At 38.9% G+C, this 24919-nt stretch overlaps 2 protein-coding genes across 2 annotated transcripts in view; one reads left to right on the top strand and one right to left on the bottom strand.

The window, feature by feature from the left end:
* Positions 1-23106, top strand: part of musk (muscle, skeletal, receptor tyrosine kinase) — a 34685-nt gene extending 11579 nt beyond the window's left edge. The window contains exons 8-17 of the mRNA XM_023407246.2: positions 296-302; positions 1892-2155; positions 2282-2475; positions 3113-3136; positions 3289-3377; positions 7877-8051; positions 14244-14430; positions 14517-14708; positions 16711-16859; positions 19875-23106. Coding sequence (XP_023263014.1) covers positions 296-302; positions 1892-2155; positions 2282-2475; positions 3113-3136; positions 3289-3377; positions 7877-8051; positions 14244-14430; positions 14517-14708; positions 16711-16859; positions 19875-20578 — 1985 coding nt within the window. The 3' untranslated portion in view covers positions 20579-23106. The remainder of the gene's footprint in view (positions 1-295; positions 303-1891; positions 2156-2281; positions 2476-3112; positions 3137-3288; positions 3378-7876; positions 8052-14243; positions 14431-14516; positions 14709-16710; positions 16860-19874) is intronic.
* LOC147819071 (uncharacterized) lies at positions 11066-13035 on the bottom strand. The gene is made up of 2 exons (XM_087174238.1): positions 12960-13035; positions 11066-11703 (listed from the first exon to the last, which is right to left on the bottom strand). The coding sequence occupies exons 1-2, from the start codon at positions 13033-13035 to the stop codon at positions 11066-11068; spliced, it is 714 nt and encodes a 237-aa protein (XP_087030364.1).
* Positions 23107-24919: the final 1813 nt, after the last annotated feature.

The raw sequence follows: 24919 nt of genomic DNA, 5'->3' as shown, positions 1-24919 counted from the left end.
TTTGGCTTATACTTCTCAGCCATACCCATCCACACACCCCATGACCACAGTCACCTAAAAAAAAAAACACACACACACACTTCCCTTCCTCCCTTGGCCACACACACACTGTCTTTCCACCTGGTTGTCCCTCAGTCTCCTCAAAGCTAGCGATGAGTTGACTAGAGAAGGACCATGTTTGGTTTTCTTTTCCAACTAAGACTGATTTTTATCTGTCTCTCTCCGCTCCTCTCCCCTCTCCTCCTGCTTGTGCTCCTTCAACCGACATCTTCCGGATATTGCCACTTCCCCATAGAGTGGAGGTAAGAGAAATGATCCATGCTTCACAGCTATGAAGTGTCCTTTGCTTCATTTATTTACTTTTTTGTGTGTCCTGGTATATATTTCCATGTAACATATACAATGCAATGAGTTTATAGAGAAATGTTTCAGCCCAAATGAACCAGCTTGACTCAGAATGATTACACAGTGCGCTGCGTGTCATTACATCTTATATGGGTACCACAACCACTTGTGTTTGCACAGTTTTTGGAGACACTGAGTGCTGCTTCCTCTGGGGTCAGCTGAAGACAATATGCATTTTAGCTCTGCCAATAAACCTGCTATGCCAAGCGGGAGCTGTTCTCTCAGTCACCCATATGGTGTGAGTTGAATTTGAACTTTGCTGAACCACAGCAAAACCCCTTGTTACCACATCTGGACTATGTAACTATAGAGAGAAGGAGAGAAGGAGACGCAGATAGAAAGGGGGAGGAAAAAAAGAGAAAGGTAGGAGGAAGAAAGAATAAAGGAAACAAAAACGTTGGCCTTGAGATGCCTGATGAGAATGTCTGAGGTAAAAATGAAGAAAAGGTCTCAGACAGACAAAAAGGCCAGGTTTACTTACAAGATTTGCCAACTCATGACCACATCTGGACCATATATTTAAAGGATGTTAAAAATGAGAGAGCAAAGAAGAAAGAGAGAGAGTCAAGAGAAGGAGGAGACGATGGGATGATGGGGGTGATAGATTTACCGGTTAGCTTGAGGTTTGAGGGTTTGACTTGAACTCCGCTGAAGCGCCAAACTCCCCAAGAGGCGACATCTGGAGTTTGTAACTGTTGGTGTGTACACACACAGGCAGGGAGAAAAGTGGAGTGAAGGCTGTCAGACTGACGGGCAGGCAGAAGAAAGACCTTGGATGTGAGGCAGACAGAAAGAAATGTGGCTCGTGTCCACGCTGGCAGTCTAACAGACATAAGAGCAGGCGGACAGATGGGCAGGAACACAGGGAGTCAGTATCAGAGACAGGAAGATTTATGAAGAGTACGTATGACTGACCTGTTCTATCAAGAGGCAGCAAGGAAGTCCAACAGGCAGGCAGACAGGATGTAATTTCATATGAACCCTCTGCAACCAGTTTCATGATCAACATCTGGATGATGTTAAAGAAGATATTTCAATTGATAGACCATTTCTTAGTATTTTTTTACGCACAAACCTCCACAAAAGTTCAGTCAGCCAAAGCAGTAAAAGACTGAATGCTCTGAATAAATATATGCATTCACTTGTTTATTCGCTCCACTTACTGAGCTAAGGAAAATGTCAAACAGCATACACCAGACTTCAGAGTAAAAAAATTCAAATTCATAGGAAATGAGTCACATCTGCCCCAAAATTTAGTTCTTCTACAGTTCATACCCCTCTCCAAATTTGGTACAAATCGGTTCAGTACTTTTTGCATAATCTTGCTGACAAACACACAGACACGAATGAACAAAACCTCCTTGAAGTAGGTAATAACCAGCCCTCTTTAACACCCTTTAACAAATGGTCAAGCAATTGCATCTGACAGTCCAATGTATGGATATTAGCATGTGTGTGTGTGTGTGTGTGTTCCTCCTTCCAACAGACTCTACAAGGGTGTTGCAGGCTACTGCAGCGCCTACCGAGGTGATGTTTGCCGCACCGTCCTGCGAGATGATTCGCTAGTTTTCTTCAACTCCTCCCTCTCGGACCCCGAGGACATGCAGGAGTACCTGGTTCAGAGCTGGTGGTCGGAGCTGGAAGGACTCAGTATGCTGTGTAGCCCGGCAATACGCTCACTGCTCTGCCACTCCTCCTTCCCTGACTGCAACCCATCAGGGTTAGGACCTGCACCTAAACCTGTCTGCAGGTAGCACATGTTTCTCATTGCTCTTTGTGTTACTGCTTCACTTTGTCAGTGCAGCATATGGATGAATCAAGGAATGAATGCATGGTTGAAGGACCTTCATCATCTGTTTCCCCCCTTATAAAACAGAGAACACTGCCTGGCAGTAAGGGAGCTGTACTGCCATAAGGAGTGGCTGGTACTAGAGAGCACCAGTTCAGTCCAGCCTGGGCTGTTCAGCTCTGTCACTGGGTCCCACACTTCCAGTTCACTGCTGCCCAACTGTCAGGCTTTACCGAGTCTTCGCACAGACCCTGATGCTTGTACACATGTCCCTTTTGTAGGTAAGATATCCCTTACTATGACAGTTTGGTGTTTCAAAACAGAAACTCACTTTACAATCCTAAATGAACATCCTGTGCTTTCTTTCTTGGTAGGAGAAATCGCTTCTTTCATTTATTCATGAACAGAATATGGGATTTTCTAAACTATTCTACATCAGACGAACTTAATGATACATCTTGCATTTTGTTTTATTTGAATTTCTTAACTGCAGTTTGATAAATCTAATTCTGTGCTGCAGAAACAGCTGGAGCACAGCAAATGTAGCACAACAGCAGTTAGGAGGAAGGAAACGGAGCACATGTAAAAGCAAGAGTTGGCTAGGCGCAATTATTCATGTGCTGAAGGCAAAATAGAGCCTGATACGCTGCTGCACTGCAAGTCGCAGATGCTGATGAAGCCATTAAGAGGGTTGAACTAGACTGAGCCAAAATTTACAGCTGCAGGTGTGTGTGTCTGGTGTAAAGTATCTAAGCAAAGTGGTGTGTATGTTTGCTCTGTAATATAATCTTAAACGTACTGAACTCACCTTCAGCTCTGTATTGATTTCTCAATTATATCGTTTTTATTCAGATTACTTAAAAGCTGGCTTCCTCCTCATATTCAAGGTTTTCTAATCTGCACATTTCTACATTTCAGACATCAAGAAAGATCAAATTACAAGTAAGTATAAAAAACATTTAAGCGCAACACGAATAAATTTGCTTCCAGTCATTAGTACTAATCTCATACCGTAATGAATGAATCGGTAATTAAACATTTATTGTAAAAAAATAACATATTAATTCTACATCCACTCTGTTTGGTATCAATAGTTACGTGTTACAATGACAGAGGCCGTTTCTACCAAGGCAGTGTGAATGTGACGAGGTCTGGGATACCGTGTCAGCCATGGAGCCAACAGGTATTGTGTGTGTATAAGTTCCCAAAGGCACAATGTCACATGACTTCACAGGTGAAGAACATATAAACTTGAATACAACTAGAATATGCAGTAGAGATACAAGATAACCACTTGTAAACAGAGCATGGGGGAGAAATTTGAAATTCCAAAAGGACAGACAATTGAACAAAATTGGTTTAACATGTAAAAACTGCAGTATCCGCTCATTGGAATTTCGTTGCCCAACAGAACAAAATTTTTCTTTATTTGCATGCTTAAAAGTATGGGTTCATCATTGGGTTGAGTCTTCAGTAGGTACTATAGCTAATAAATGACGAGTCAATCGCAATCACCAAAAAATAAATGGAAAAAGTTAAAATAATTTGTTGTGATTGATATCAAGGCTACCATCACAATCAATTCCTGCATTTAATAAGTGTGACTGATGTGTTGTGTGTGGATGTTCAGTTTTATATAAAACACTCCTGACCTCTAACCTGAAACAGAAAAACACACAAAAGTGCTTACAAGTGCATACACAAGCACACACAAACACACACACTCCCTGTGGCCCAAAAGCCCCTTTATGTTTTTATGGATTTGGTCAGTGAGAGGGTCTGTGAGGGTGAACTGTAACTACTCTCCTGTGCTGTGGGTGTGTGTGTGTGTGTGTGTGTGTGTGTGTGTGTGTGTGTGTGTGTGTGTGTGTGTGTGTGTCTATGTGTGTGTGTGCCAGGTCAGCAGAGAGGGAGGGGCTCATCGTGTCACATCCTGCCTCTGGAAGCAATTAGCTTTCACACGCATATGTTCCACATACACCATCACTGACACACACTTTAACATTTTACAGTTGCTCTCTCACACACACACACACACACACACACACACACACACACACACACACACACACACACACACACACACATACGAATATGTCTACTGTATGTGAAATTGAGAGAACCTTTGCTCTCTTATGAAATTCTCAAATATTAGCACATTCTTTCTCTCCTTCCTCCACATGTGTCTCTCCCCATTATGTGGGCATACACTTTCCATTCACACACACCCCAAACCATGTGCAAATTAGATCACATAATGCTGAGAAATATCTACTAGCCTATGTGTAACATAGTCTATAACATACAAAAATGTACACGCATGTATACACATAAACTAACTGGTTTTTGTGTTTCCAACAGCAGGAGAATTATTATCATCTTACGGACTGTCTGTGTCTCCTTCAACAAACATCATCTCTAATCTGAAAACACTTGACATGATTAACTGTCTCCTACTGGTTGACATTGGCTGAGAAGCTTGTGTGTGTGTTCGTGAGTGAGTGTGTGTGTTGAAGTATTTTGGTGGGACCACACTACCTCTACAGCTGTATTTACATTTGCCCCAAACTGTTGACACTACATTTGCAGCTTGAGGAACTCAGAAAATCATTCTCTAGAAGAGCGTAATAGGCAGCAATGATTTTCAGCAAATTCACCTGAATTTTCTGTTATTTCAGGCTCGGAACATCTGGCAGGCTTGTCAAGCTTTCGATTTCTCTGTTGGTTGAAGCAATGTGCATGGAGCTGTAGTTAGTGCAGTCCTACATATATACACTTTGGATGGTGGTTTCTTTTTTTAATCTCTCCCAAACCAAAAATACAGGAGCAAAAGTGTAAGGAATGGACATAACAGTGTTTGTCTGCAAATATTAGCACGTCTGGCTAACTAGCCTACTACCTAGTAGTAGCCTAACCTAGCATACACTTCCAAGGCCAATGGAATTACTGCATTGTAAGTACTGGGTTACAGGTTACCTATAAAGAAAAACTTCTTTTTTTTTTTTTTAGAAAAGCACTGTTCACATCTAGAATATCCACTGTGGAGTATTTCCCCATTTTGTTGTCCCTGGTCCTTAATGCTACCAGAGTTAGGCTAATGTTAGCAGCTCTGTCCTACTCAGTTACATTTGGGGAAGTTTACAAAATTCTTGTTTTAAAAATGAGTCGGCTTCAAACATTAAAAAGTCAGAGGATAGAAATGCAAAGCCTGCTTTTGTCTACCACTGTCAGACATGAAGGAGCCACAGTGTCCAAAAAATTACGAAGAATTTCAAGTGCTAAATCTGCCATCATTGTAAACTATGCGAGAATGGAAAGCATGACAAGAACAGCAGCAGTAACTAAGGGTAGCATGGTTTAACAAACAGCTCTCTGGTGAAAATGCATTTTCTGTATCATAGTCAGGATTAAAATGACATCAGGAAGAGGGAATGCAGCATGTGCTGCTTCCAGGAAAAGGCTGGAATTTTGTGATACGTTGTGCTGGCCAAACATAAGTCAAAAAGTAGGCTGTTAAACATGATGGGATTATTTTGATGATGATTCTTAACTTCCTGGCCAGCACTAAAGCTTTCATTTCCTCTTGTAAGTATAGTAATAGCATGATTGGGATAATGTCCGCTGGAACAGTTCTCCCAGAGGGCAATGTGAAGCTGATTGCACCATTATGAACTCAAAAGGCCTATATGTTTTTCATTGGGTGAGGTACACTCAAGGTTAAAACCAACATCATTCTTTTTTGGGAGTATGTGTTTGACAAATACTGATTAATAAACAATTCATTAATATTTGACTCTAATTCACAAATGTCAAATTCCCTTCTCATCCAAAAATCCGCTTATTAGTCAGTAGATCAGTATTCTGCTTTCAACATGCTACAGCCATTGTTTTCACTTCATGGTGTTGGAAGACTAAATCTAACTGTGCATACGCAACCAAGCATAACAAAGCTGCAAGAGCAGAAAGGTGTAAGTGATTCAGGGACTTAGTGTATGCATTTTTCTGATTGTTATTTTATAATTTAAAAGATCTGTAATATGTGTGCTCCCTGATCTATGACACTGCATCACTATTGAATATAGATTTACTGTTTAAAGGAGACTGTAACTTTCACCTTCCTTCCTCGTCACACGAGGAGCAAATGTTCCTAATATTTTGCACAATTAGTGTTGTTTCTCTAAGAGGGATGCCTCAGTTTAAAGTTGTCGTTTACTGTCTACACAACATGGAGCAGATCTTTTAACTCATAGCTTTTATAGTGGATATAAAACAATCTGCACATACATATGAGTCCTGCAGGAAATGAGCGCAACACTCTAATGTTCAACACACTATATGTGACCCTATAGGAAAATCACATTTATGTTCAGCACATACTCAACACATATGTAGTGTATGTAGTTTCCCGTTTTGTGCTGAGTCATAGAGAGGAACAGCAGCCAAACTTAGACTCAGTGATGTTGCACAGAGACCGCCAGGCACATTATAAATGAATTAAACAGACCATGTTGCTGTAGCTCTGTCTAGTGATGAAAAAGTTCAACAAGCATTTGGTGTTTTTAATGATGCTGTTCTCACCATTCAAGCATCTAGAGCAGCCTTTGTTTTTCCCTGCGAAGCGACCTCTTGTGGTCATTAGAATAATGACCGCTCTTTGGTGGAAGCAAAGGTGGATGTACAGCAACATGACATTGTTATAGTGCTGCAAAACAACTGCAGGGAGGATACTGATATGGATGGTTGGGTGTACAAAGTGTTGGATCTTGACAATGGAGACTTTCATTCCATCTCCTGCCAAAAGTCAATGGCTTATTTTGGAAGGCAGTGACAAACGACCTCACTTGTTGTTTAGGTATGAAGAGTTGTTGTTGTTGTTTTGTTTTTTTAAACATTCCTGGCAACCTGAGGGTTGACTTCTCATGAAAACAACCATGTGAAGAGTTTGCTCAACAGCACATGTGTTGAATGCAGCCTTTTCAGCTCATAACTTCATATCTCTTGGGATAGGTTGGATCGTTGCTCTTTTGATGACTAGAGCCCGTGACACACGAAGACACCAGATGTTCAGTATTTGAGTTGGCACTCTAGTGTGCAGAAACAACCGTGCAACCCCTAATGTCCCTCATTATACAACATTTTACAACCAATGGTTATTAAACTGTAACCTCACTACAGACCCTGAACAGGACCCTGAAATTATTTGGAAGGCCATCTTAAATTAATTTCTGATGTGAAAAGTAAAAACTCTGTCCATTAAAATTGGCTCGAAACAGCTCTTAAACATTCCAGGAAAAAATACAGGCAAGAAATTTATTGATCAGACGTAATTGATCCCTCAAGTCAAGTCTGTTTCCTCTTTACCTCCCCCCTGAGCACGGGGTCAGCAACAGAACAGAGCAAATAATGTTTTTCTCAAAAACACCTCTGGACACAGGCTGGCTCCCAGATGTCCTCACCTTACCACGATAGGAAGTAGCAAACTTTCCAAAATACAAAGATAGGTCTCCTTTTCCAAAATACAATTCTTAACAGTACTCAACCTCTTCTGTTCCCCATTTCTATCCTGCTTTTACATTTCTGATTATATTTACAGCTCAGTTGAGAAAAGGTCAACTAAAGTTCTTCTCCTTGTTGATCCTCTTTATGTCTTTTTCTTCTGTATCATTCTGTCTTGTCATGTAGGTTCCCCACCAGCACCGCCTGTCTGTGGATGTCATTCCAGAGTTGAGGAACTCAGACAACCACTGTAGGAACCCAGGAGGAATCAGCGACAAGCCCTGGTGTTACACCTCAAATCCCAACATTCGTTGGGAGTACTGCACCGTGCTGCAGTGTGGGGAAGCGAATACAGCATCAGGTACTGTCCTCTGCTGTCTTTTGTACCTCGGTCACCTGTCACCACGCCTATGATAGCACGCTACTGCAGTAGCTAGTAGCTAACAGGTTGAGAACACACTACAGTCAAGGCATTTCAACACGTTTTGACCAAGGAAATACCTCATTACCAGTGATGGAAATGACCAAAATTCACTGCGGAAACCTTTGTCTATTTTGCCACTGAATGCTTTGTTTTGGTGCTTTTAATGTCTAATTCCAGTTTGTTACAACATGTTATTTTTGTAGTTCTGGCCAGTCCCATTTGGTAAAACAGACAACTCTTGTACTCAACAAGTCAAGTGCAGAGTTCGACTTAAAGTAAAAAAGGAACTCTTTATTGTGCAAATTAAACTGGAGGAGAAAACAGTATAATCTATCAGCCCTTTGACCATTTACTCTAAATGTACCCTTGTCAGGCAAAGAACACGTGTATTTCATACGAACTTTCATCGTCAGATGTATTACAGTAATGTAAATAAAAATGAATGTTCATTGAACAGTAAAATTCCCCATGGTAACCCCATAAAATACAATCAATACAATACACACTGTACCTTGTCCTTTGAAAATTGGTTTATTAACACAAAGCTTGACATTAAGATGTGTTCATGAGACATACTACATGTCAGAGGGATACATTTGTGACAATGTTACTGTTCACTTGAATGGGGTTGAACAAAAGAGGTAATTTACCCAGAGGGGTTGTAATTTTGCCCTGTAAAACAGCTGTAACAGTTTGCACATTTGCAGACTTTGTTAGACGTCTAGACTGAGGCTGCTGCTGCAGATGAGACATCTAGAGCTGATTGTCCTCACTAGAAATACATAAAGACAGACAAGAGGGAATTATAACCTCAACAACCTGGTGAGCATATACAGTACGTATCAGTAAATTGATAAATGTGTACCTATTCTTATAAGTAAAAATAAGAAACTCTTATCTTTGTAAATAAGAGGCTTCACAGTGCATAGTGTTTCCTCTCTTCTTGTCTCCTCTGGTCACTTTTCCTCTTTGTGTCGTTTCCTTTTGCCTGAAACAGATGAGGGCAAACAGTTAACAACTTATATTAATCATTATTAAAATATTTGGCAGAGCAGTGATTCTGATAATATCACAGAATAAATATATACTTAAATTTTGAAATGAGAAGGTTCACAGTGAATTTCGTCTCGTCTGGTTATTTCTTGTTTCCTCCTTGTGTCGTTTCCTGTCCTCGTTCTAAAAGACAGGCGACAGATAAGAGGGAATAATAGTTAATCATTTTATCAATGATACAAACATTAGACCTATAGACAAAATAGAAACTCTGATAATAACAAAGACCGAATGTATACTTATCTTTGTTGATGAGATGGCTGTCTCATCTCCTCTTCTCGCTGTAAAAGACAAATGACAGAAAAGAGGGAAAAAGTTAATAATTCCAGCAGGTAGAAAAGAGAAAATGATGAATTTTCATTTAAATTTTAATTATTAAAATAGAATGAATATATATTTATCTTTTTTTAATGAGAGGGTTAACGATGCATGCTGTCTTCTTGCTGTCTCATCTTGGCCCTGACTTGTTTCTTCTTCTCTCTGAAAGACAAATGACAAACAAAGGGAGACAACAGTTACTAAACAACACCAGCAACCAGAAGAAATATTTAACCGTAAAATAATTCTGGTAATAACTTAAAATGAATAAGAATAAATGTATATTTATCTTTTTGTATAATTTCATGTCCTCTTCTCTTTCTCTAAAAGACGAATGAAAGATAAGGGAGAATATTAGTTAATAACTTCAGTAGAGTAAATGGCAAAAAATATTGATCAATATTTCTGATGGTAACATTAAATAACTGTGTACTTATCTTTTTTTGTGAGGGTGTCCCCTCTTTTCTTCTTTTCTATTCTCATTTTGTTTCATCTGGTGTCGTCTCTTTTCTTCTCTTGAAGACAAACAGCTGATGAGAGAAGAAACAGTTAATACTTTGAGGTGTTTGTTATATTTGGGACATCATTTCAGAATCACCTGTCACTACTCTTATTTAAAACTGTACATTACAAGCCTCACTACACCATAAAGACAATATATTTAGCTGAGTAGGGACATTAACTTTAGTTTATTGCACATTTGTGTCATTACTGAGCCATAATGTAGTATTTACAATGAGCTACTACACCATTAACACAACACTGTAAAGGACTACTTACCAATCCGTTCATTCTTGAGTCACACACATCTTGACTCCCAGGTTTCTATTCTTCACAAACAGATCAGTGTTCCTCACTCTGTCTACTGCTGGCTGGTGGAGTTAACTGGCAGAGAAGTGCAGGTGGAGTTAACAGCATCACTTGCTTCCGTCAAGCTGTTTCTGTCTTCTCCTCCTTCTTCTATCAGTCTGTTCTTCCAGTTTGTCCTGCCAGTCATTGGTGGATCAGTAATGTTGTAACTCTGACTCTGTCCATGAAGCTGGGATTTTCCCTGTTGATTAAAGATATTGATCAAAAACACTTATGACCTTCATTCATGTTTTCCATCATGTCAGACACACAGGCCAGCTCAAAGAAATAAAGAAAGGTGCAATAAGCACCAGTGCAAGACGCACTGAAAACACTGACCTGTGCACCACAAGCATGATGATCTATTTACAACTATTTACATATGTACAATATTTACTCCTCAGCCAGGCATATGCTTGATATGGTGCAGGATGTCCATATGGGACCCGGTGCAAGACGCTACCAGGGGCCTCGCCAGCCCGGCCAAACGCTCGGGCTAGCTCTGAGGAGTAAAAATAGTCCCTTTAGTTAACCTGCCAGACGCAGGACACAAAAATTGTCAGTCACATTTCCCAGGCATCCCTTCAGGCCTGTGAGTTCTAAATTGATTATTGAGCCATGTGCAATGTAGAAGGCACAGATCAAAAGCTGCAGCAGGTTAAATATCACAGAGGTCCTCCAGGAACTGCTGGATGTCTTGGTTTGTTCATGAGAACTATTGGACCATCTCATCACACTCTGAGGCGCTTTTTAGGTGGAGACAGAGTGCTGCTGCTGCTGCTGCTCACTTCTTCAGTGTCCTTCCTCTTTTTCTTCATCTGTGTCCTGGCACACCATGTAGACTCTTTGGCAAACTTGCAGAGCACAGACATGAGAACTTGTCCGTCTGCACTGTAGTCGCTCACCCTCCACCGGTTTGTCAGCTCGGTGCTTTCAGAGCGGTACACAGGCGAAATGACTCTGGTCACAGTCTTGTCATCAAACTCAATGCGTCGGACGTAGTTTCTGCGGTCAGCCTTCAGTCTTCCGGGATCTGTCTTCTCAGGAAGAACTGGAGTCAGTATTGGTGAAGTAACAGAGCGGGAGGCTGCAGGAGGAGCCATCAGACCTGATGGTCCCTCCACTGGAGGAGATGGTGTTGTGTTTTCAACGCGCTCCTGCGCCACCTCATCAAAGGGCGTGGCTAATTGGCGAGAGCGGAAAGTTCCCTTAAATGGAATGACGGGGAAGTCCTTTGAGCTTGTGATGAGGTTGTGATACAGGCTAAGGATGAAGTCCCTCATGGACTCGATGTTTGTGCTGCTCAGCGGACGGTTCCTCAGGTTGGTTACAATCAGCTGGAGGATTCGTCCTGGCCGAGGCAGGTCAGCTAAATGAGAAGAACGAGAAGGAAAACATTAGTTACATTAGTTAGGATGACGAGATTGGATTAATTAAAGTTAAAATATGACTTAAAAGCACAGTCACAGCAGAATTTATGGACAGATTAGTCATGTGGTTCAAGTCCAGCATGAATCATGTGGCCTCTGTATCACACCATCTAAAAATACATTACCATACATTTACGAAGCAGATAGTGTTAAGACAAAACATGACATTTAACCAACAGATTTTGGCTCTTGGTATGAGTGACATATATTAGTTTGTCGTGATTTAAACATCATTTAAATGGATTGCCTGCCACTATTACTATAAAATGTAATAGATGGTGTTTTTCACCATGGAAATGCTTCTTTCACAGTGAGACCACAGTCATGGTCCAGACTTGTTTAATGATTAATAATTTAGTAATTCCAAATTGAAGTAGCTTAAACTTTATTAATCATCTATTCATATCATATTTAAAAACACATATTTTGACTGGTGTTCTGTGCAGAGATTTGAGAATGACTAATGCCCCAAGCACTAGCAAGTCTGTTTCCCATAAGGATTTTTCGAGAAAATATAGTCGACTTGTTTCTTGATTTATCAAACTTAACCAAAGTAAAGTCACAATCCTGCTGGAATAATCCAGTAAAATGCATTACAAATATTTAATGTTATAAATGGTGAAGCTCTGTTGAGATTGTTGACTAACCCCTCTCCTCTTTACATCATGTTAAGAGCATTATATTCCAGACAAAAGGTTAAAGTACATTACCGCGCAGACCGATCATTTTTTTATCTTGTTGATTATACTGCTGGTGGACTCTACACTTCAGTTACGAAGGTTATTGTCTAACTGTCTGGATATTTCAGTCCAGCGTTAACAGTTAACACATGCTAACTCAGTCATCCACAGATACACAACGGGCCCAGGTTTGCCTCACTTACGTCAGACGCCTGTCTCTTGCTCGTTCCAACTCCCGACGTCGTCTCCATGGTGCGTGGAACATACAAAAGTTTTAGCATTTTATGAAAAATGGCCCGGTCGCCATCTTGGCCCTATACTTTCAATGTTAAATTCGACGACCCTGTCCTCCCTCAAAAAACACGTTTTTCTCACAAAAATCAACCAAAAAATATAAAATAGCCCACATATTTTACGCATACTAGATTTGTTTATTGTTAAATGTATTAATAAATAGTTTTTTATGCTCCAATTAATAATGTTATAGAGCAAAGCAGTGGTCTATTGTGTTTTACCATAGCGGTCATCCAGCAGATGGAGGATGCTGATGGTCAGCAGTTGTTTCTCACGGTGGAAACCAGAGAAGGCCATGCCGTCCTCACTACCAGAGCAGCTTTCTTACTTCCAGATATCAGAAGTTTATTAGAGATGTTTTCTTAGTTGTGGGTTTTCACTTTTTAACAAGTCAACACTTGGTCACAGTAAAAGAGTTTCACTTGTCGAGATTTCACCTCCCGTCAGTCAAGCTCAGGTGCAGAATGAAGTTAAAAATTCGAGAATGTGCTTTTATAGTAAGCGGCTGGTTACGTCAGTCATCACCATAACTACCACATTACACTCGTATTAGGATTATTATTATTATTTTTTTTTTATTATCGTTATTATTTTTATTAAATCAATGCCTCATCATTGCTACAACTTGAATAAGTCCCCTTTCCCGCTGAAAATTTGTGATGGGCTTTTTTTCATTATTTTTGACAGAGAAATTAATTGAAAAATAAAAAAAAAATAAAAAATTAATTTTTTTCATTTTTTATTTTTTTGAAAATAGACATCCGTTATTTCCACTGTGTTGGAATTACTAAGGTGTCTCTTAAAGTAAATGTATTTAATTTTAATAAATAAATAAATGGCCAGTTATATATTTTTTTAAAGTATTATTTGATTTATAAATAAAAATTATAATTATTATTACAAGTGCAGCAGTGGGGTGGGGGGTGCCTTGGGGTTGGGTCAGTTCTAAAGGACTGTGACTGATAGGGGCCCTAAAAAAGTATTAATAAAAATTAATCTGTCATTACTAATGAAGTATAGTATTTGCCAAACTAATGGTTTATTTTTACTCACTTTCTTTGTTCATCGGTGTTGAATAATATAGTGAATCCCATTGTATGCAGAAAGTTGCATGCATGTCTGCACAGTGTGGTGATGGGCCTATGTCCAATTGTTGCACATGCAGTTTTCTTGTGCATTGGTGATTATTTCCAAATTTCTGTTTATGCTCACTTTTGGATTTATGTATGAAATAATCTGGCTAAATCTTAACATTCAAAAAAAAAAAATAATGGCCATAACTACAAAAATTAAGACCATAGTTGTAATAACCCAGACTTATCCTTTAACACCAAATATAATATTATAACAAATACACAAACAAATAAGTTTAAGTCTAGTGGCTTTCCTGCATTGATAAATTAAGTGAGATTGTTTCATTTGCAATCAAGATAACCTTTCTAGACTACAGTTTATAGAAGGACAGCATAACACCTTGATATTGACTTTGTCTCTGTGATTGTCAGTGATGAAGCCAGAGTCTGCGGGCCCCCATCAGACACCCCGTCTTCCTCCCACAACCACTATATCATCACCAGCTTACTCCATGTCTGTCATTGTTATCATACTGACTGCAATTGCAGCTGCAGTCTTCCTCACTATCATCATCCTTGCCTGCTGCAGACGGAGGAAGCAGTGGAGGAACCGTAAAAGGTATATAGATTAAAAAAAATAAGACAAGATGCACAAGGTTTTTTATCCATCTTTCTATTCCTACCTCATCCTCTTTCTCTCAACAGAGTGATGGAGACCCCGACGCTTAGTGCTCTTCCGTCAGAGCTCCTGCTGGACCGACTCCACCCCAACCCCATGTACCAGAGGGTTCCTTTGTTGCTGAACTCAAAGCTACTGGCCCTCGAGTACCCACGAAATAATATTCAATATGTTAGAGATATTGGAGAGGGAGCCTTCGGACGTGTTTTCCAAGCCAGGTGAGAGGGGGAGATGAGGCAGAGGGAAAAGGGGAAGAGAGGAGAAATTGATATAGAAAGCAGGTAACTATGCAACTGGGTAGTAAAGGGAGAGAAGAAGAGATTGACCACAAATGTGAGAGAGATTTTAGAAAGAGGAACATTTGCCTGCAATATTACATTACTCAGAGTAATATTTAATACTGTAATGTCGTCATCATCATAATCACTGCCAGGGGCTAACATGATAGAGGGGTGAGACAGGATTCAAAGAGAGGTAGGGGGGTGGGGTGGGCGGGTAGAGTGGCTAAACAAGGCCACTGGTCATTCTGAGAACTGCTGCGTCATTCACAAAGTCACAAGGAGAGCTGCTACCGGTGTCACTTACACTGCACACTGACCCTGTTCACAGCAACACACATGTGTCTCAAACTAATCTCTGTAATCAGATGAAATACCAGACTTTGGTCATAGAATAGTTGGATTTATAAAAAGTTATATATTTTGGACTTGAAAGGTAGCTGTAAGAAGTCTATAATAAAAGAGAGCCAAGAGATCCATGATTAATAACCACTGAAGCCAATTAAATTATATTTCTTTAAGTAGGTCATGACAGCGGAAGTGAAGTGAAGAAAAATGAAAATTTCTCTAACCTTGTGAGACTCAGCATAATCAGAATTGATCTCCTCCCACTCAAGTCTCACAACCGTCTCACCCCTGTAATGTCTCTGATCGGGGGCCTGTAACTGACACAAACAAGAAACACAGATTTTCACACAGAGGAGGGGTAAGATGCCTCAGAGAGAAGTCCCATGAAGAGCAGCCGTGTTGATTTACATGAAAATGTTTGTTTTTTTTAATATCATTTTTTATCTTTACGATAGACAGATTATTGTGATGACTTGTTTTCACAGTAGACTAACAACTTTCAATTAGATGACTCATCCATGGAAGTATGAGAATTTCAGTATTTCCTATTGTGTTTACACTGCAATATTCACTGGGCTATAATACAGAAGCAGACAACGAACAATCATTAATTGTCCATCATGCCATAAACTGTCTCCGCATAGAGCCAGTGCCAATAGGTGGAGCACAACAGATAAAACAGGGTACAGAACATACAGCAAAGCACTATATATATATATATATATATATATATATATATATAAATGTACATATATATATATATAATAGTTTGTGGCTTTTTAACAGTAGCACCGGTAGTGTGTAGCTAACCAGGTCTGTGAGATGTCCTTCTGGCCAGCTGCTAATCCCTCAGTGAAAACTGGAATGTTGCGGTACACGGACACCCCTGGGAACATACACACACACACTCTTCTAGTCTAAAACTCAAATTTGGTCTCACAAAGGTAGAAATACAGCAGCAGAAACGCACACATACACACTCATACCTGCATACATGACCAATTAAAAGACATTTATAAACAAAAGACATTTTTCTTGTATGCACAAGCACTCAAGAGGACAAATAAAGACTCATGTACTTGCACAGGCAACACATGCGTTTGGTTGCGTATGTTCACACACACACAACATTCACAGAGACCAAAATAGACCCAAGGAGTAAATAACTTCTTCCTTGACAGATGGGCTTCAATCTGTAGTTTCCCCAATTTGTGTGTGAATGTACAGTATGTGTGTGACAGTGAATGACTGTTTCCATATGTGTGTGTAGTTTTGCATGTACACACTATATATAAATATCTGCACTGAGAAACAACATGTTGACAGGGGCAAACAAACCCTGTAGGGAGCAACACAGGAAGTTGTTGTGTGAATGTATGTATGTGTATGTGTTTCCCTTCAAGCGGCTGACTTTTATAGTACACTGCAATAATACAGTGGCGCTGTTATGCTGGGCTGCTTGTTGGGAGACACATTCAAAACACATGGTCACAGAAGTCTGTCTGATGCATCACCAAAAACCCCACTATACTAGAATGCATTGTATTCTGCAGTTACATATTTACAATCCTCAGTGTCTCTCTTGTTGTTGCAGAGCGCCAAGTCTGCTGCCCCTGGAGCCTTTCACGATGGTGGCTGTGAAGATGCTGAAGGAGGAGGCCTCAGCTGACATGCAGAATGACTTCCAAAGAGAGGCAGCGCTCATGGCCGAATTTGACCATCCGAACATCGTGCGACTCCTAGGTTAGTGTGTTTGTGCGTGTGAGTTTGTGAGAGAAACGGTGTTTGCAGGTCAAAACAAGATTTCCCGAAGATGCTGAACTCACATCTGGATTTTACGTTGTACAACTTCTGGATCAGTTTGTTTGCTTGAGGGATAAAACAGATGTCGAAACACAGAAAGAGAGAAGAAAAGAAATGTGACAAGAGACTAAAAAAAAAGACAAAACAAGGCAGAAAATAAAGAGATAAAGTGCAATGGACATTATTACATCAACCTTAAATACACAGTAACAGAAGGGCTGTCTTAGCATAAACAGTCAGCATGTCCAAAATGTCCCATTGGATAATTGAATCTTTAATCTGTCACATTTTACCATTTTAGCACCCTCATCACAGCAAAGGGAATAGACCATAAATCAATCCTTCGTACACAACAACAAAATGATCCATTTTACATAACACATAAAATCTAACCCTTCTTTAAGTCTATGTAGTTTATGGTGAGTTTAATCTTCTAGTAGCGCTTTGTTTTTTCAAAAATCATTTTTACTTGCACATATTAAACCTGTAAATAACCTTAAAGAGAGATAAATGTTTAACCTGAATGAGGAGTGATTCATACAAAAGCAACCAAAATATCTTTGTGACAATTAGCAAATCATGTGAAAATAAAGGGCTTTTTTTTGTAAATTCAGGTCGCAGTTCCCAAACAGGCTGTAATGCTCCTGATGAAGTCACTCTCCTCTGATCTTGTTCACTATAGTACTATAAAACCACTAGTCATCCTGACAGGACTGTTTGCCAGTAAACAAATGTTGCTTGACAACTAATGTGCCTTTGTTGCCCTCAGTAAAACAAATGTCCTCTATTAAAGTTTATCTACACTAATACAACCTTTCTAATCTAGTACAAGCAGCTCGCATGCAAACATACTTCGAGAGATGCAAACACGCGCTATTTGTCACTGTCAGTGAGTAAACAGAGCTATTGGTGATTGACTGCGCTGAAAAAAAAAAGTTTGTTTACTTTGGTCCATTTTACAGCACCGGTTTTTGAGAAATATTTTTAAATCAACATTCACCACTGCAGAAGAAAAAAAAAAAATCAGAGGTGTATGAAACAACTGTAAAGTTTTGAGTGACATTCATTTTGGATGACTCAACCGGAGAGTGACACACTAACGTCAAAGCCTCAGGTGCTCATGTAACTGGAGTTGATTAGATTATTTAGTTAACCTCAAATTACCCTCTGGACTAATAATACATCGCAAATCATGTGTAAAAATATATGCATCATCGGTAACGTGTGTCAAAAGTAGAGACACCATATGTCCGCATGTCATGACTTTGTTGCAGGATGGGGCCTCTGTGTTCTATATATTTAGCGATGGAGTGAAACATTATCATTATTACTGTTAAATTACAGGCCCCTAACCCAGGGAGCAGTAACCAGAGCTCGTCCTCTGTGACACACAGGACATGAACTAACTGAACATGACCTCCAAGCCTCCATGTTTGCATGTTCTTGTTGCTGAATTGGACATCACAGTTAGAAGATAAACTTTCCAGTAGAAAACAGTATTAGCAAAAGTGAATGTGCAGCTTCTTGCTGACTGATGCTTGTTAGAATACCACAATGAAACGTGATACATTTCATTTATTTGTTCCAGCTGTTTGTTGAAGCTTAATGATGTTTACATGGTCAAACATTTAAACCATTCACTCTGTGTTTTTAAAGGCTGCACAATTCCATTAGTTGGAAATATTCATATCGTTTTATAAACACTTCCCCAAATTCAGCCTGACATATTTGGTATTTCGGGGGAACTTGGGGATTTCCACAAGGAATTAAAACACAGTTCAGTGTGTTTGAGTTGACTTTGAGAGCTCGTTGTGACTGGGCTTCTTACCAGCGGGTCAGTGAGGTTCTGATTCATGTTTCACATAGAAACAGAAGCAATGAAATACAGTCAATCAAAGTTATGATTCTAGCCATTATGACTCAATACATTTCATTGCGCTAACCACATAAAGTGCACTAGTCATGCACTGTATTGGAAAGAACATGGACAAGATCTGCAGTTCCTCAAACTGTTGCCTGTAGGAAAAGAAACTGAAACTACTGTCTGACTCCAGTGGGGCATTTCTCTTCTTTTTGGCAAACCTGGTCATTTGTTATACATTTTTTCCGCAGAGCTTTAAAGAACTGAAGTCTTGTGTTATGCTTGCGAATGCCAGGTTACACGTATGGCACATCTACAACTTCTGTGGGGCTGTTGGGGCTCTGCACAGTCTTAACAGTGTGTGCTCTAATTCCTCTAAGCGGTGCACATTGCAAAGAAGCATTTACAGGAATGCATAAATAAACAAGCAGACAGCCACTCTTTTATAGAGGTAAAGTAAATAAGTAATAAATAAAGTAGAATGAATTTAGTCAGTGTAAACATTTGCAGCGGTAAGATTTTATATTAATATAAATTAATATTTTTTTTAAATAATATATCAAAACACTTTCTTTCCACATCAAGAATGCAAACAAGTTCAGTTGTGGAAGCTTCCAAATACACACAGAATTTCAGGTTTTGGTAAACCTAAAGAATGTTATTTGTAAGTTCCCTTAATCACAACTTAGATTCATAAGAAGTGCAACGGCATAACATTCCCAATTTTAGAAATTCTCTTCAATTGCTCCACAGGCTCAGAAGAACACAAGGTGAATTTAGAAAAACACTTTCTACATCACAGGCCTACTAATGTCAGACTGTACATCCTCTATGCCTGAAAGTTTATATGTGAGCATGTACACATCATGATGGTTTCGTCTGTGTTTATGTCTAGGCTGGATATATATTTACCTTTTATCGTGAATGAACTCATTGTGTATGTGTGATTTAATGATGTCACTGATGTGTTTATGTGGCTAACTATTTGTGCTTGCTCTCGCTGTGGTGGGAAAATGCACAGCACACATGCTTACCTATACATTCTGTATGTCATAGATCATAAAATAAAACCACCTGTATCTCCTTTTCACCAGGTGTGTGTGCGGTGGGTAAACCCATGTGTCTGATGTTCGAGTACATGGCCAACGGTGATCTCAATGAGTTCCTGCGTCGTCGATCTCCGACCCAGTCAGTGCACACCCTGAGCCACGCCAGCCTATCGGGTCGCAGCTTCTCCTCTGAGGTGGAGGCGGGACTTCTCTCCTGTACTGAGCAGTTGTCAATTTCCAAGCAAATTGCCGGAGGAATGGCCTACCTATCAGAGCGCAAGTTCGTCCATCGTGACCTCGCGACCCGGAACTGTTTGGTAGGGGAGGAGATGGTGGTGAAGATCGCGGACTTCGGCCTCTCCAGAAACATCTACTCGGCTGACTACTACAAAGCCAATGAGAATGATGCCATCCCCATTCGCTGGATGCCCCCAGAGTCTATTTTCTACAACCGCTACACTACTGAATCGGACGTGTGGGCTTATGGTGTGGTGTTATGGGAGATTTTCTCCCATGGGATGCAACCGTACTACGGTATGGGTCATGAAGAGGTTATTTACTATGTGAGGGATGGTCACATCCTCTCCTGCCCTGAGAACTGTCCCCTGGAGCTGTACAATCTGATGAGGCTTTGTTGGAGCACACACCCATCAGATAGGCCCAGCTTCAGTAGTATACATCGGATACTGGAGCGTATGCATCTGAACACACTAAGCATCAATGAAGCTGACCCTGAGCCTGACTGCTAACCTGGGACATTTTCACAAAAATACATCTGTCTCTGTGCAAGAAAACAATGAGTTATATAGTGATTTAGTGCCTTTAAATGAACTCTGACACTGAGCCTGAGCACATACTGAATACTTCGTAAAGTAACTTCAGCCTTTTCCTTGCCCAATTTCCTGAGTGAGTGAGTGAGTGAGTGAGTGAGTGAGTGAGTGAGTGAATGAATGAATGAGTGAGTGAATGAGTGAGTTACACTATTGGCTGGCCGAGTGTTTCCCATTGGCTGTTGCTCTGAGGTTTGACAACAGTTTTAATTTTTATGCACCTATAAGCATCAGGCAACAAATCTAGCAACTTTTTGGACAAACCGTGACTATTTTCTATAGAAGACACTTGCCAGGATTGCCCTGTAAGTGAGAGGCCAGCTCTGTCTACTCTGTTCAGTGAGTGACAGAGAGACAGAGCAGCAGTTTGTTACCCGGATTAAGGCTGTGTGCTGTGTGAGACTATATAAGGAAGATATTATGTCACTTCTAACTTTCTCTCTGAGTGATCATTTTACAAGTAAATATGGCTGAAATCACAGCAGAGTCTTTGCCATTAACTTATGTGTTTGGTGTCCTTTTATAAACATAAAATCAGGATTTTAGCAGCAGCAGAGCAGCAGCTTGGAGTTGACTGCTGGTAAACATGTGGTCTTGATGGGTTGCATTTCAGTCACTATTTCATACTTTTTCAATTGTCTGACAACAGAAACAGAAAAACATGTAAATGAGAACAGTTTTATTGGAAATCTGAATGTATTAAATTACTGTATATGTGAGCACAGAGAGTAAGAGAGAAACAAACGGATAAAGGGCTTAAACTGGCTGACACTAAGCTGAATGCAAATATGACATGATGACGTCAGGAATATGCTACTTAGTGTATTACTAACACCTGTTATAGTTTATTACATTTGTGTATTACTTACGTCTTTAATTCAGGACCCTTTGCCAGCACATGAACATGACTCTAACCCCAACCCCAGAGCCTTAACCTTTGAAGACTTGAAGCCACTAACCATGCAGCTATACCCCAAACCATTTAAAAAATGTTGTGCTTCATCCATTGCATGTAGAATTATTTGGGATTTTTTTCTCTTTTTCATTTTGAACTGTCAAGGTGTTATTAAATCTGACAACTGAACATTAAGGTTAGAAATTGAATGGAACACGACAGTTAACACTTCATAGTAACTAAACATTTTTTTCTTCTTATAGTCGCATCTAGCAAATTCCACAGTGGCACACAATCACTTTAATCCAGTGCTGTTGATTGTTTTTATAGAAACGTTGCTATTCCATTTATGGGCATTCTTCATATGTATATTCCAGAGGCAGCTGGTGACTCAAAAAAATTGGGAGGACAAGAGGGAAGCAAACCCACGGTGTCGTGTTATTTTACAGTGGCTGGCTACTAATTTCTACTTATTTTTGTTCAATGAAAATTTAACAGTAAAACAATGGCATCATTGCAATGATGAAAGAATTGTTAAAAAATATTAAGGATGTTAAATGGCAAAAAAAGCATGATGGTTGTGTCTGAAGGAGAAAGAAGAGGAAGATGAAATTCAACATGGTTGACTAGAAGAGTCTTTAGCAACAAAATTAATATACTTCTATAGCAAATATATTAAGATGTTGCCACCAAACGCCTGCCGTGGGTCCAGCTTGGATAGCTGAGGCATCCCGCCCTCCTCTGCCCCCATGGACCAGCCTCCTCTGATATACAAATTTTTTTTCTTTCTTCTTCATCATGTTGTTGTTGATCTTTGTCTTTTTTGTTGTTAACCACACTTTTTTGAGTCTTTGACACACAGAGTTTGATATAAGAAAATTACAGCAGGCACAGGTAAAATTTGTTTCAAGTTTTATTAATGAATTCTTCCGACTTGCGTCATCATCGCCCGTAAGGCTCTCACTGAAACACAGACACACACATTTGTTTAATTATAATTTTACAGAACTTCATTAGCCGGATTCATTTCCATTTCTTAAGATAGAATCTTTAGTGAGTGAAAAATGGCCAAACTGTCCTTTTATGTGAAAAAATATCCTCATTCAGAATGACTAAATATATCCCTCTGAATGATTACATTTTTAATTGGCTCTCACAAAGACAGAACTTCTCTCTTACACATCAAACTTTCTTCTGGTTCAACTGTGTAAAATTTGATTAATGTGTTATGACACAGTATGAGCACATGCAGCATCAACATCTCTTGTATCATCAGTCATTTTTGTCATGTGGATTACACAAAGCAGTTTTTGTTTCCTTTTAATTTGTCTTGTGAATGTATTTAATTAAGAGATTAATATGAAATGAGAGAACATAATGATGTTGTCATATTGATGAAATGCCTTTCAGATGAAAGACATGTTTTATTTCTTTTTAAATATGGTGTGACGTTTGTTATTTGTTACATAAATGATACAATTTTCACCACACATACAAGTATGATACTGTATTTCTTTGTATTGCTTGCAAAAAAACAGAATTATTAAACATGTTTGTGTTTCAGATCTGGTAAAAAATTGCAGTTTGTGGAGTGGATGAGTACAAGATGTCCATGCATCCCCTGCTGAAAATATATGTTTTAAATTTAGGAAATTTATGTGAAAAATGTGAAAATCCACAGCTGAATATGCTGTATGTGTTGTGATTTAACTTAAGGCGGCTTCAGATAGGCTAACCAGTCACAACAGGTTAGCAGTCACTTTCACTAAATGATCAATGTGAACCAAGTAATGTTCCTCATATGCATAGGTCAGAAAAAATATCTTTAACAAGACACTCAAATATTACAAAATTACACATTAAGGTAACTTTAATCATCACAAAGAGTATGATTCATCTCATCAAATCAGTTGTATCATTTTTTGGGGAGGTTTGGAAAGTTTGAAAAAATTACCCTTTTGATGTGATCAGCTAGATCAGCTTTGTATTAAAAGTTTCTGGGTCATCAAATGAAATAGTATTTTAAGGCCAAAAAACATCATAGTATATTATGGCATAAAGCATCGAAACACATCATAGTATATTAAGGAATGAAAGGTCCTAACAATATCATAGTATGGTAAGGCATCAAATGAAATAGTATAGTAAGGCCTAAAATGACAAAAAAATGACAAAAAAGTCATAGTATAGTATGGCATAAAAGGTCAAAAAAACATCATAGCATATTACGGCATAAAAGGTCATAACAGAGTCATAGTATGGTAAGGAATAAAACGACATAGTATAGTGAGGCATAAAAATGCGAAAAAAGTCATAGTATAGTATGACATGAAAATATCAAAAAACGTCATAGCATATTAAGGCATAAAAGGTCATAACAGAGTATTAGTATGGTAATGAATGAAACAACACAGTATAGTAAGGCATAAAAATGCCAAAAAAGTCATAGTATAGTATGACATGAAAATATCAAAAAACGTCATAGTATAGCATGGCATAAAAGGTCAAAAAAACATCATAGCATATTAAGGCATAAAAGGTCATAACAGAGTGTTAGTATGGCAAGGAATAAAACAACATAGTATAGGGAGGCATAAAAATGCCAAAAAAGTCATAGTATAGTATGACATAAAAATATCAAAAAACGTCATAGTATAGTATGGCATAAAAGGTCAAAAAAATATCATAGCATATTAAGGCATAAAAGGTCATAACAGAGTCATAGTAGGGTAAGGAATAAAACGACATAGTATAGTGAGGCATAAAAATGCCAAAAAAGTCATAGTATAGTATGACATAAAAGTATCAAAAAACGTCATAGTATAGTATGGCATAAAAGCTCAAAAAAACATCATAGCATATTACGGCATAAAAGGTCATAACAAAGTCATAGTATGGTAAGGAATAAAACGACATAGTATAGGAAAACATAAAAATGCCTAAAAAGTCATAGTATAGTATCACATAAAAATATCAAAAAATGTCATAGTATAGTATGGCATAAAAGTTTAAAAAAATGTCATAGCATATTAAGGCATAAAAGGTCATGACAGAGTCATAGTATGGTAAGGAATAAAACGACATAGTATAGTGAGGCATAAAAATGCCAAAAAAGTCATACTATAGTGTGACATAAAAATATCAAAAAACGTCATAGTATAGTATGGCATAAAAGGTCAAAAAAACATCATAGCATATTACGGCATAAAAGGTCATAACAGAGTATAGTATGGTAAGGAATAAAACAACATAGTATAGTAAGGCATAAAAATGTCATATTATAGTAAGGCATAAAAAGTCATAAAAAGGTCATAGTATAGTAAGGCATAAAAAGTCATAAGAACGACATAGTATAGTAAGGCATA

This window comes from Seriola lalandi, unplaced genomic scaffold (genome assembly GCF_002814215.2).
Source record: "Seriola lalandi dorsalis isolate HSWRI2012SDOR001 ecotype SW California unplaced genomic scaffold, Sedor1 jcf7180002054332, whole genome shotgun sequence".
NCBI lineage: Eukaryota > Metazoa > Chordata > Actinopteri > Carangiformes > Carangidae > Seriola > Seriola lalandi.
Note: the sequence above shows the minus strand (reverse complement) of the source record. Positions and strands in the feature narration are given on the sequence as shown.